At 44.8% G+C, this 13817-nt stretch overlaps 2 protein-coding genes across 2 annotated transcripts in view; both read right to left on the bottom strand.

Moving 5' to 3' along the window:
• LOC142301592 (uncharacterized) overlaps positions 1 to 10279 on the bottom strand; it is a 118884-nt gene extending 108605 nt beyond the window's left edge. The window contains exons 1-5 of the mRNA XM_075342619.1: positions 10032 to 10279; positions 9729 to 9888; positions 9313 to 9630; positions 3904 to 4104; positions 3310 to 3513 (exon numbers count right to left, since the gene is read on the bottom strand). Of these exons, the coding sequence (XP_075198734.1) occupies positions 3310 to 3513; positions 3904 to 4104; positions 9313 to 9630; positions 9729 to 9888; positions 10032 to 10264 (1116 nt within the window). The 5' untranslated portion in view covers positions 10265 to 10279. The remainder of the gene's footprint in view (positions 1 to 3309; positions 3514 to 3903; positions 4105 to 9312; positions 9631 to 9728; positions 9889 to 10031) is intronic.
• A 1383-nt stretch (positions 10280 to 11662) lies between these two features.
• The window catches only part of LOC142302463 (uncharacterized), an 81669-nt gene continuing 79514 nt past the window's right edge, over positions 11663 to 13817 (bottom strand). Inside the window, exons 19-20 of the mRNA XM_075343526.1 lie at positions 12087 to 12284; positions 11663 to 11728 (exon numbers count right to left, since the gene is read on the bottom strand). Of these exons, the coding sequence (XP_075199641.1) occupies positions 11663 to 11728; positions 12087 to 12284 (264 nt within the window). The remainder of the gene's footprint in view (positions 11729 to 12086; positions 12285 to 13817) is intronic.

Here is a 13817-nt window from a genome sequence, read left to right on the forward strand (position 1 = left end):
GCAGACAAGAGGCGCCTGGATCCCCCGTGTTTCTCCCCAGGTGATCTGGTCTGGCTTGCCCCAAATATGTCCGATTGAAGCTGCCATCGTACAAGTTGGGTCCTCGTTACATCGGGCCGTTTAAAGTCATCAGCAAGATCAATACAGTCTCCTACAAGCTGCAGCTCCCGGCCACGATGCGGATACCCAACTCCTTCCATGTCTCCTTGCTCAAGCCTGTTGTCCTTGGTCCCTTCTCCGCTGAGGCCAGTACTGCTCCTCCTCCCATCACTGACGATGACATCTATGCGGTAAGGGATATCGTGGCCATGAAGACCGTGCGAGGTCGGCAATACTTCCTGGTGGACTGGGCGGGTTATGGCCCCGAGGACAGGTCCTGGGAGCCCCGGGAGAATGTTGGCACTCCTCTGATACGTGCCTTCCTGTCCCGGTTGCGGGGAGGGGGGCGTGGGGGAGGGGGTACTGTCACTCTTCCCGGTTCCCGTGCCCCGCTCTCCGGTCCCCGTGGCCCGCTCTCCGGTTCCCGACGGCGTCCCCTGCTCACCACTCCGGTCCCGGCTTCCTCTCCCTCACCTGCACCCCCCATGTGTCCTGCTTCCCGCTCCCGTCGCTCCTCTGCAACACGGGACACACAGCCGGGCACTCTTGCTTCTTCTGCACCGCTTCCTGTACTGGCTTCTGGCACACGGGCCTCGTCATTGACCCTCTCTTAAAGGGCCAGCACCCAGAAACAGGATATTGCATAGACATGTACAGGGTATATTAGGATTCTCTGTCCTGGTGGGCGGGGCCTGTTCTACGTGTTTAGTAGACTAGGAGTTCAGGTCCCCGTAATGATTTGTCCAGTATTAACCCCTATCTGTCTCACAGAGCCTGTCCTGCCACGCCAGCTGGTCCTGACCACGTCCGTTCCAGTACTCCTGACGGTGACTTTGGCGGATGTTCCACCACCTCTTCAGCTCCGCCAGTCTCCGGTCCCTGGCTCCGTTTGGTGACCTGTCCTCTCGCTCAGCAGGTTCCGGATTCCGCCTGACCCTACAACCCGGCCTTGGACCCTGAGCCTCGTCACCCGGACTACCGTCTAGAACTCTGTGTTCCCAGGGACATCTACTTTCCAGCTCTCATACGGACTGTCTTGCTACCAGTAGTGCTTCGGAGGCCGTGCATCAATGCCCTCTGGCGGGGTGACCGGCCTGGCTGCCTCACCAGGGGAATCTGGTGTACGGTCCAGTGTTTCCACCACCCGGACGTAACAGCAGCTCCCTTTGCACTTATCTACCAATGATGTCCCAGATGTACTCAATAGGAGACAAGTCCGGAGGTGATGCAGGTCATTGTAGCATATGTAGGCTACATTAAAAAGAGGAATCTTTGTCTAGCGCTGTCATGTTGAAAAATGGCTCTTTGGACACTTTCAGATTTCCTCGTTAAGGCCTCTTTATGGTGTTGCCACGTGATCTCAAAACCCAGCTCTCACTATCAAAGAATCCAAGACAAAAGTCAGACTTATCATTGAGGAGTATAGATTTCCATTCTTGCCTCCATTGATGACTCACTCTGCACCATGATAGCCTTTGAGAATGGTGGTGTAAGGAAGAACACCTGGAGCTGGATGACTGTTTCACAGCCAAATGCCTCCTGATGGTTTGTGTAGATACTGTTTGATGCCTTAGGTTTGGTATGTGCTGTCTAATTTCACTTGCAGAACAGAATGGATCTCTATATGCCATTGCTTATATTTGATGAAACCATGTGGGTAATGTCATGATGATGCCTTCACAAAGAAACATCACACCAGTCCTTCTCCCAGGATAATGGTGTGTGATGGTATAATGTACGATAGCCGACCCCACTAGTCTTCATTTTAGGTACACTAACAGCTAGGAGTTACATTCATTTACTACTGGAACCAATGTTACAGCCATTTCTCCAAAGTTTCGTAGGAGCCAGGTGTTTTCAAAACAACGCCAGTCTTAATTTTGCTCGTGTTACTGTGAGAATCCTGCATGGCCTGAACATGCTGTTATGGCCTGCAGCATCTCCTGACTTATCTTCCATTCAGTACACCTAGTAGTTGGCAACTACAAAAGGATCTGCCAACAGAAGATTTTGATTATTTGCAAGCCCAATTGCATTCAGTGGGGCAAAGCATTCCTCAGACAGCTATTAAAGATATTGTCCACTACTTAAACATTGATGACCTCCTGTTGATCGGCTGTTCTCGGAGCCAGTGGCGGCAGCACGTGGCCAGAAATGCTCAGTCTTGGAGCTGCCCTGTCTTCTGATAATGACTGCTGCCAGGTACATCTGCCTCCTACTCAAATTAATAGGAGGTGGATGTGTAGTATAGCTGATCAGCGGGGTTGTGGGGTGTCGGACCCTGGCCTATTGGATATGGATGACCTATTTCATGGATAGGTCAACAATGTTTAATTAGTGGACAACCTCTTTATTAACTTCACTTATAGTGGACAACCTCTTTAATAATTTCATTATCACTCAAGGAGTGTAAAGGTGGCTTTACACGTGGACGATATTGCTAGCAATTTCTAGCGATATCGAGCATGTAAGTACCCGCCCCCGTCGTGCAAGCGAAATCGTGTGATCGCTGCCGCAGCGAACATTATCGCTACGGCAGCGTCACACGCACTTACCTGGTCGGCGGCGTCGCTGTGACTGCCGAACAATCCCTCCCTCAAGGGGGAGGGACGTTCGGCATCACAGCGACGTCACTAAGCGGCCGGCCAATCAAAGCGGAGGGGCGGAGCTGAGCGTGATGTAAACATCCCGCCCACCTCTTCCTTCTGCATTGTGGCCGGTGGCAGGTAAGGAGACGTTCCTCGCTCCTGCGGTGTCACACACAGCGATGTGTGCTGCCGCAGGAGCGACGAACCACAACGAAAAGCAACCCTTACCGATTTTTGAGTTTGGGACGACCTCTCCATGGTGAACGATTTTCACCATTTTTGAGATCGCTTAAGGTCGCAGGTACGTGTCATACACTGCGATATCGTTAATGACGCCGGATGTGCGTCACTAACAATGTGACCTCGACGATAAAACATTACCGATATCGTAGCGTGTAAAGCCCCCTTAAGTGTTTGTATGTTTGCCCATGCACTCATATTTGATACTGAATAAATTAAGACGTTTTAAAATGTTGTTTTCGTTCTTTCATGATTTGGACATCAGAAACAAGTCTATTGATCCTGTGATTTCCATAATTCTACAACATTTTCTTCTTGGTGTTACAATTTCAGTATTGAAGAGTGTATATTCTTATGCAAAGTTTTGATTTCAGAGGGATACCTGTATATCTACTTCTGTTAGCATTGTAGTTGGTTTGCCTTCTGGACAATCCTCCCAAAGATTGGCATGGCTGGCACTTAGGAGACAATCAGCATGTAGTTCCCTGGAATCTCTTTGACTGCTGCTTACTGGAACACGAATATGGTCATCAGTCTCTTCCTCACCTTTGAGAAGGACAACTTGGGACTCTTCAGCTGAAGACTCCTATAAAATAAGCTCTAACTTAAAACAATGGGTCACAATGAAATGTGACACTTTACATACAGTACATTTAAAGTGTTAATTATTTTAATGTGTCCTACCCATTTCACTAATGTATTAAAAAAAGAATATTGGTAATGGTATTGATCATTACAAATAATATTGTCAGTTAAATCATCACTAGTGGTCTAAATTGTAACAAAACACTACAATAAATTTCTGTTTCAGGTTTTATATAATCTGTTTATTGCTTTGCTCATGTACTCAGTCTTTCCTTCTAAATGCGGAAAGGGTGCCTATAACAAGCAACAGTAACATCATGTGACAAATCCAGATGATCTAGCTATCCTGTACAATTAAGCCAATAAGAGCAATCAACAGTTAACCACTTACCTCCAAAGCACTGATACTCCCACTCGCTTCAGATGATTCTTCGCCTTGGCCCAAAATGAGATCACCATTCTCGGAATCCGTGAGTATAACAACAACTCTCCTCATTGATGACAAGCCTGCATCTTCTTTCCCAGGGATCAATTCACCAATTAAATTATGAGCTGCCTCTAAAAATGTCATAGCCAGCTTGTCTGCAGAACCCTGAATGTTTCGGAATGAGAATATAATGTAAGGGTCATCTAAATCCAAGGTTCAATAAAGCATACATCCAATATAAGAGGTGAAAGATTTTGTCAATTGTAGCTATACTCTAGTTGTTCACAGTAATAATCAATGGGACTAACTCCTCATGAAGGGTGAATGAGGCAGCTTGAGAGACAAAATTATCTAGTGAGATTTCAGATCTTTACTTCATACACTAGAGAGTTGTGCTCAGTAGAGTTGAGCGGACTTGTCATAATCCGGATCCGGCGGATCCGCCTCGGGTTGAACAATAAGTCCGGATCCGATCCGGAGTTCGGACCTATATAAGTCAATGGGGAGCGGATCCGGGGACGAGAGAGAGAGAGAGGAAAAAAAAAAACGGATACGGATCGTGCAGCCGGATACCCGGGTCCGGGTTATACCCGGATCGGACTCTGAAACCGCGCGGATCCGGATTTTTAAAGTTCGGGTCCGCTCAACACTAGTGCTCAGCACCACTCTCCGCTGGCATAGAGGGGTCACAGACCACTACTACCGTAGATTCAGAGGTTTCCGCTAACATCACCAACTGAGTGATGGATTCTGTTGTGCTCAGCTCTGTTGACAGGGGGTGACTGCCGATGTCATGCGAACAACTGGCTACTTGCTGCCTAACTGCGAGAGACGGAGGACAATCAGAATAATGTGGACAGTCATGCTCCGTTGACAAAGTAACCTAGAAGAAGAGCTACTCTTTTGATGTGGAGCAGTTGAATCGCAGGTAGAAGTGGTCAAAAACCGCTCTGTGCTGGTGCCGGGTATAACAGGCAAGTAGTTGCCTCTATTAGAAATTACCTGCCTGTTGTTTTTTTACTATGTGCCTAAAAACTAAAGGGCGCTTTACACGCAACGACATCGCTAACGCGATATCGTTGGGGTCACGGAATTCGTGACGCACATCCGCTCTCGTTAGAGACGTCGTTGCGTGTGACACGTATGAGCGACCGCTAACGAGCGATAATACTCACCTTATCGTTGCTCGTTGACACGCTGTCCAGTTCCCAAATATCGTTGTTTTTTCAGGAAGCAGGTTGTTCGTCGTTTCTGCGGCAGCACGTATCGCTATGTGTGACACCGCAGGAACGAGGAACCTCACCGTATTTGAGGCCGCCGGCAATGAGGAAGGAAGGAGGTGGGCGGGATGTTACGTCCCGCTCATCTCCGCCCCCTCCGATTCTATTGGCCAGCTGCTTAGTGACGCCGAACGCACCTCCCCCTTGAGGAAGGAATTGTTCGGCGGTCACAGCGACGTCGCTGACAAGGTATGTGCGTGTGACGCTGCCATAGCGATAATGTTCGCTATGGCAGCGAGCATCAAATGTCGCACGAGCGACGGGGGCGGGAGCTATCGCGCTAGCGATGTCGCAGCGTGTAAAGCACCCTTATCTGCATGAGTTATTGGAGTTGTTTGAAAGTTGGTATACCGTGTTCTCAGGGTGAAAAGGCCAGCGGGCACCACAAAAATAATCACAAATAACTGTACAGATTGAGGTGCTAACAGTCCAAACACATAAAATAATGTAAAAAAAAAAGGAGAAAAAGCTGCCTGGTAACAAAACATGTCCCCCCAAATCATATTATGTAAAAGCATGATCTTTATTAACAAATACATCAATCCGACAAACACAACAGGAATATTTCATTAAAAACACTTAAAAACATGTTGGACTGGAAAATTTCGTTTCCAAATATATTGGGAGAGGATATAATAATCCTACAGGAATGTCACCAAAATAATATGGGGACACAAAGCAATAATATCTACACAATAGTATCTGGCACTATACTAAGGGGACAATGGATAGTTAAGACAAATACAAATACTGCATTTTTCGGATTTGGGAGGAAAATGAGTGGTGCGTCTTATAATCCGAATGTAGCTTACCAGGAGTGGTGGAGAGGGGCATAGGAGGCAGGGGAGATGCTGTGGGCTTGCTGCGGGTGGCAGGTTATGCTGCGGGTGGTGGGCTGTGCTGTGGGTTTGGTGCTGGGCTGCAGACGGTGAGGCAAGGGGCGCTGTAGGTGATGCAGGCTTCAAATAATGGCGCCTGGAGTCGGCGCGTGCGCAGATGAAGCTCTCGGTTCAAGATCTCATCTGCACACGCGCTGCCTCCAGCCCATTGATTCCCTGCAGCAGGCTTACGAAAAATGGCGCCTGTAGGTGGAGCATTCGCAGATGAGATTTTGGCTTGTCTTGAACCTATAGCTTTATGTGCGCATGCTCCTCCTGCCTTACAGCGCCTGCAGCGAGCATCTTGGAGACTCGCTGCAACGCCCGCAGCATCGCCCCACTTCATTACCGCCTCTGCCTCCTGTGACACCGCTCCACCACTGCTGCCACCCCCACCCCTCTGGTAAGACAGCACCTGATTATAAGACAGACCCCATATTCTTTTTTTTCTCTAAATTTGATGTGTGTCTTATAATTTACTGCGCCTTATAAAACGAAAAGAACAATATGTATAAATCATCCTAACACTAGATCACAAGTGCATAATGTAAATAGTCGTCAACAAACAGTTGCCACCATTGCATTGACTGCCATAGAAAATGAGAGTACCCAGCTCCCCGTATTATCTACTACACTATGTGTGTCATTACTTCACTAGCTTCGTCAGGGGTTATCCCATCCATGTGGATGTTCTCTCAGGTTCCAATTTTTTTTTTAACATCCAGTTGTCTTTCCAGGATGATGTCATTCAAATCAATAGGAGGCGGATGTGCAGTACCCAGCCGCAGCCACTATCAGTAGATGGAGCAGCTGTGGTACTGAGCATTTCAGGCTGCCTTCTGATACCTCTTGCATCAAGAACAACTGATCGGCGGGGTGAGGTGTGCAGAATAACATTATCCGTACGAGATTAGTGGTGGTCTAACACTGGAAACCCCCTCCGATCAACTGTTGTTTGGTCTGTAAGCGAGCTGTAAACACATGGAACAGAACTGTTGAGCGCAGCTTCATGCACTATGTAGTGACTTCTGCTAGGTATGTAGGTGATCAATATGGTGTGACTAGACAACGATTCTACAATTGACTCCTAAACATGTCAGATATGCTGCAATTTTATTTAACTAAATTTTAATATTTTAAATAAACGAGAATTTTATCATTGTTGCTGGATACAAAACTTCTTTTTCTTGACTGGACAACACCTTTCATAGTGTCTATTAGGTATGAATAAATAATTGAGTACTGCTCAAGGGAACTAATTTCAGTGTTAAAGGGAACCTGTCACCAGATTTGGCGATGTTGAGCTGCGGCCACCACCAGTGAGCTCTTATGTACAGCATTCTAGAATACTGTATATAAGAGCCCAGGCCGCTCTGTATAACATAAAAACACTTTTATAATACTCCCCTAGGGGGCGGTCCGGTCTGATAGGTGTCGCTACTCTCTGGCGCCTCCTCTCTGCTGCGATCTCCGTCTTCCTTCTATAGCGCCTTGTGTGGATAACGTGAGCTACATTATCCACACAGGCCAGCATTGTGATCCTGTGCAGGCACACTGTGATCTGCCCTGCTGACGGCAGATCAAAGTATTGTAATGCGCAGGCACGAGGAAAGTTTAAAGATCGCCCGTGCATGTGCACTACAATACGTTCTTCTGCATTCAGCAGAGCGGCTTGGGTTCTTATATACAGTATTCTAGAATGCTGTATGTAAGCCTCACTGGTGGTGGCCACAGCCTATAGTTGTCAAATCTAATAACAGGTTCCCTTTAACAATCCAAGTCAAACTCTGTATAACGGGTTATACACATTCCCCACTATGCACATGTGACGCCCTGGACCCCCAGGGGTCACAGTACACTAACACCACACACACACACCCTCCCCTGGGTGGGTGACACTAGTCAATCAAAATCCTTGTTGCCACCCTCCAGGCTTGATGTCCACACCAGGTGGGGCGGAGCCAGGCAGTTGACCCCACCCACCGAGGAGTTCACAGGCCTGGAGGCGGGAAAAGACAGCAGATTGTGGTAGGCAGTGAAAGGGAGAGGAGTGAAGGACTGTTGGTGTCTGGGTTGGAGCCCAGGCACGTTCAGCAAGGTCGGCAGACAGTGGTGGCCATCTGCAGGAGTTGGTGTAGGTCAGCGGAACCGTAGGACCAGGGTCGGGTGGTGGCCCGCCGGTACCGAACCAAGGAGCAGATTGAAGCCAAGCACAAAGGCAGGGTACTCAGACCCCGACTAGGCTAGGAGCCGCCGAAAAGGTCAAATTATCTGATTGTGGTCTGGACCTCAGGGGTTCATTCCCACCTAAGTCGCGTCAGAAGGCAACAGTCCAACCCATCCGGATAAGTGCCACCGCCAAGGGCCAGAGATCCAAGGGCCAGCGCTTGCGGGCAAACGGGCTCTCCCGACACATACACGCCGGGGAGCGGACTACCCGTGGGAAGCCATAGGAGTCAAATACACTTACACAGGTGCAGGAAAACGACAGCCACCATCAACCCGTCCAGGGAGAGTGAGAACACTGCAGCCGGCTGTGGGCCCCGTCCATCCAGCCATTTGGTTTACCAGAGACTCTGTCCTTCTGTGTCTGAGTGAGTACAACAGTGCCATCCGGCACCGCGCTGCACCGCAACGTTGCACCCGCGCCAACGCTGCCTCCCCGCATCGGCACCTGCACCTATACCTCCTCCCTACCTCCCCAACCGGTGCCCCGGGACCAACAGCCCCTAACCACAGAGGGGTCAACACCTCAGCTGCTCCCCGCCATCGCTCACCAGCAGCGGTGGTGCCCACCATCACCACAACCCGTGGGTGGCGTCACGACCGACATCCCCAAATATCCACCAAAAACCTCCCCTTTTCACTCGTGGGTGAGGAGGCGCTGCTCGAGCCCCGGGTCCGGCACCGTGCTTGAGCCACCCAGGAGCAGAAGCACCGGACCTGAGCGCCAGCGATTCCAGGCGAGCGGCGTTCCCACCCCTCCGCCCGCGACGCGCATATCTGAACTCAGTGTCTCTCCCGCATTGAGTGAGAACTTAGATGTTTCTCTACCATTAGGTTAATATTACTATTGCATACATGCAAGATTTGCGAGGGCTATTGTTTCCCTCAATTGACCTGTCCCTAATACTGGGTGTCAGGACTAAGTTGAGAATATACTTGTCAGTATAAGTCAATCTAAAGTAATTATTCAATAGTAATGCTAAATGTACCTGTTCAGTTGAGCCATCTTCAGATGAACTGTCCACCATTGACACAGCTGTTTCCCCTCTACCTTCTTGCGCTGTGCTGCTGTCTTCACCAGATTCTACTTTGTCTTCTAATGGAAACGTCTGATCATCTTCCTGATGACAGTCAGCCTGTGTTATCTCCGCACTCGTATGTGAAATGTCCCCTGTATCCGCAGCTTGCTGTGCTTTTTGATCCAGAGGCTCTAGTTTTAATGTTGCTGGTTTCTCGTCTAAACATTTTAAGCCACTGTTCAAAGATTCACTTTTATCTTCTGTTGATGTGTTTTCTGACACAGCAGGCTGTAAAAATGGTTCTTGTTATATACATGTCCAATATCAGTAGTAGGCCAAACATTTACCTCAGTTTTGTGATTCCCCCTTAGGTGTATATTACTTACATAATCTGTTCCAGCCATAATCCTGCCTGAAAAATGTTCTTTTGTGACTTCAGAATCCCAAAGCTTGGCATGGTTACAACCTTGAGAGCATTGAGGATGTAATTCCCAAGAGACTTCTCTAGTCATTGGACAAGGTATAAGGTCAGACTGTTCACCTGGGCTAAATTAACATAAAGTTCATGCATTATAACTTAAAGAACATGGTGGCTATTAGATAGATAGATAGATAGATAGATAGATAGATAGATAGATAGATAGATAGATAACTAGATAGATAGATTTTGAGGAGCAGCACACGTGTACCTTCCATCATGCTTTTTATTGTCTTCTAAAGTTTCCATATTTTTTCTTACTGATGATGAAGATGACTTGTTCTCACAGTCTACTCTGGAACTACCTTCTGTAGGCCTCTGTTGTTTCGGATCTTTCTCCATAATTTGTTGCACACTCTTTTCTATCAGTTGGGATTTAGGAGCATGTCTGATTTCCTCTTTAAGAGCATTTAGGCCTACAATGAGGTTTTCTGCAGCTTCCATTATATTTGAGGAAAAATTTTCATGTGAAGTCTGTAATTTATAGTGTCCATATATTAAAGCTGTCTTAGATTGGATAAAAAATGTATATCGTATATCATGTTCTATACAGTATATACAAACTTGTTAACTCACACTGATCTCACAAATTCCTTCAAATATTTAGTTCCACCATGACTCCTCCAAGTCATATCACTGACGGTTGATTAGAGATGAGTGAATCAGTTTGAGGAAAATTGAATACTACAAAAAAATTTCCTGAATCAAATTTTTTTGTCAGCCAAGACACTAAGGCCAATTATGCACAAATCACTCTGATGAAACCCAAAGCAGAGTATGATCATAGTGTAATCTGATTTTCTTGGATTGGGAGAAGATGGCAAAAACATTTTTCTCCATGTTTTCTATTGTGTCAGTCCATAATAATCGTACTGCACTCAGATGTCGTATGAGTGCAGTCCAATGTTTTCAATGAACCTATTGACTTCCATGGCCGAATGCAATCCGTAAATCAGATTCAACTAAAACATGCAACAATTTTTTCGTCAGACCTGCTTGGTCTGAGGAAAAATTGACACTTACTTGGCCTTATAGTATAACATTAGTCGGAGTGCTAACCAATGTTTTGCCAGATCACACTCAACCCAGAAATACAGCATTGTGAGCGATCCCATATTCATATACTCAATGTACAAGTTAAATGTTATCTGGGGCACGTAAAATAATTGCCACATTCAGTTTCTGAGCACCTAAAACACCGTGTCAAAGCTTTCTAGGTTTCTTATTTTTAATGCATCCTGTCAGCAGTCCCCTACTATATAAAATTTAGCTGTAACTCCCTTATTTTGCTGTTTCTTTCTGGAAATTCATGATTAACTTTTCTTCAGTTAGGTCAGGCGATGAAATGGTTACCCCCCTGGGAACTACATGACTTTATGTTCTCTCAAGAGGGTCATCATCTCAGTCACCGGAACTTCTTGTATGATGAACTGACACGGACTGATGATCTGAAGTGCTGAAAAGGGACGAGGGAGTACAGGATCTCATTTCAAAGATAATGATGATGACTGCACAGTGCCTACTACACAGTAATACTGTAGGAGACACAGTTCAGCCCCCTTATTGTAGATTTATAATGTATTAAATTATTTAGGATAATATAAAGGAAATGATGATCATGCAGGGTGAAAGCTAAGAATCAAGATGGAGGATGAAAAGAAGAAAACAGGAGGTTAAAATACATGCAAATAGGTGCACTGTATATATGCAAAATGCAGAACTGTGACAATTCGGTGCAGTTATAGAAGAAAAAAACGAGTGCTTCTTTAAGTGTGAACTTTTCTCAAAAGTTGTTTCATCTTAGAAAAATTATGTTATGTCCTACCTAACATAAAATGTATTTTAAGTAGAAAGAACTATTAAGCTCTGTTCACACTTGGATTTCTTGAAATCTATCACAAAGCCAAACTACAATTGAAAATCTGACAGTTCTCCACTATAATGTAATAGTTTTGTAAGGATTACTAGGTGTGCATTAAAAAGTAGAAGAGGCACGTGGCTGAGCCACAATACCACACAGCCTGGGAAAAAGCACAACACTGGTATTGGCAGCTTTGTTTTTCTAGCTATGTACAACTCCGATAAGTTCTTTCCTATTCTACTTATTTTACTCACTTTTACCATTTACACCCAATACTCACTAATTGGTTCCCAGTGTTGTTCGTAAGTGAATTAAAAAAATAAGAAAAATGCTGTGAGAGATTTTCCTATTCCTACTCTAGGTTGAATTCTGACTGCATTTACTTACAAGATAGTGTGTACTTACCTGTAAAGAGTTATCAGGAATACTGTACTTCATTTCATCACCAAGTATAATATTTTTATCCATTCTTTCATGCAGTTGGTCATTGCTGTCAAAAAGTTCATCTTTTGCTTCTGTTGCTATTCCTTTGTGTATATCACAAAATTTTGGTCTTTGCTTTTTTCCTTCTTCGCATGAAATAGTAATTCGATCTAACATCTTCTTTGATGAAAAGCTCCCCATCAATGTAAGAGGAAATATTAGAGCTGCCCCCAGTATTTTTCAATTGGGGCTTTTCATTGCTTTAGGGACACAGAAAGCTTGTAGGGCATAGGAACAAAACTAAAACATGCATCTCCAACAGTGTTTAAAGTAATTGCAAAAAACAGAAGAAAAGAAGGGAGGTTGCCCTGTGTGATATCTCCAAACAATCAGCGAGATGGCGAGATGTATATTGCTCATCTGGATGAGTTGTGGGCGTCACAACTCCAGTGTGAAATCCACTAAATGATGAAAAGCTGCTGCTCCGACCACTGCAATTGCATCCAGCGGGTGGAGAGAAGATTCGGAGTCCAAAGGAAAATGATGAGTCAGCGGCAATATCCATGGCAGTGCCATGAGGGAACAGTGGATCAGGTTTATTGGATCAAATTTATTTAAAACTAAACAACGTGTTTCGGAGTTGGATCCACTACTTCAGGTACGATCTGAAGAAGGAATTGATCCAACTCTGAAATGCATTGTTACAGTTTTAAATAAATTTGATTCAATATACCTGATCCAGTGCTCCCTCATAGCAGCACCTGGACAACACTGCTGACACATCCTTTTATTTTGGAGGCAGAGTTTAAAGTAAGACTCTCTCTTTTCTGTGATAAATGAGGAGGGTTTACCATAGTAGGGTTGTATTTTTTCGGAAATATCAATGGTTTTTAAATGACAAGGCAACATTCAAAAGTGATAGACTAGGTCTCCATAGACCCAATGCAAATACCAAATAATATTATCCACACCTAACTGAATACCTAATTTTGAAAGCTAATAAATTTACATACGAAGCTCATCTGCAATCCATGAGTTTACTGTCAAAAACCTCAAAATATACTGTAGCACTTCCTTTGGGTAGAAGTGGCTATAACTCTTGAACCTCTGTTCAGTGTGAGTATTCCTCAGGTTTTCCACCCAAAATAAAAGGAGCCATTTATTAGCGAATCAGAATTTAGAGCAGTGCACAAAGTTTGCTAACTATGTTTGTTTTACTTTGAGAAATACTTAACTTTTACTATTTAATTGATAATGAGAAGTGCAGCCATTGTGGTGTCTTTTGAATTATCACCCCAGTAACTCATGGTGAACTGGCTTTATTTTTTCAGCCCACTGATAAATGACAGCTTGTTTTTTTAACTTTTCTGAGATGCTAATTCAAAATGAAAAATCAGTATTTCCTATTGTTACTTTTTCAATGTTGTCCATCATATCCAAATACTGTATAGGCATAACAATAAGTAAAAAGCTAAATAATTAACACACTTTGGACTTATCTGTATTTTTTGATTCATTAATATATGTCTCTCGTTACATTTTGTCTCTTCTATAATAGAGCATTGCCACTTACAACAAAAATAAGAAAGTGGATACTATGAGAAAATATAAGATATTTTGTAATTTATGTATTGTGTATAAAGGCGTTATATGGTTTAAAAGACATTTATAACATTTTTTAGTTAATAGACAGTGTTATCAATTTAGTTCATA

Source organism: Anomaloglossus baeobatrachus, chromosome 4 (assembly GCF_048569485.1).
Source record: "Anomaloglossus baeobatrachus isolate aAnoBae1 chromosome 4, aAnoBae1.hap1, whole genome shotgun sequence".
NCBI classification, from domain to species: Eukaryota; Metazoa; Chordata; class Amphibia; order Anura; family Aromobatidae; genus Anomaloglossus; species Anomaloglossus baeobatrachus.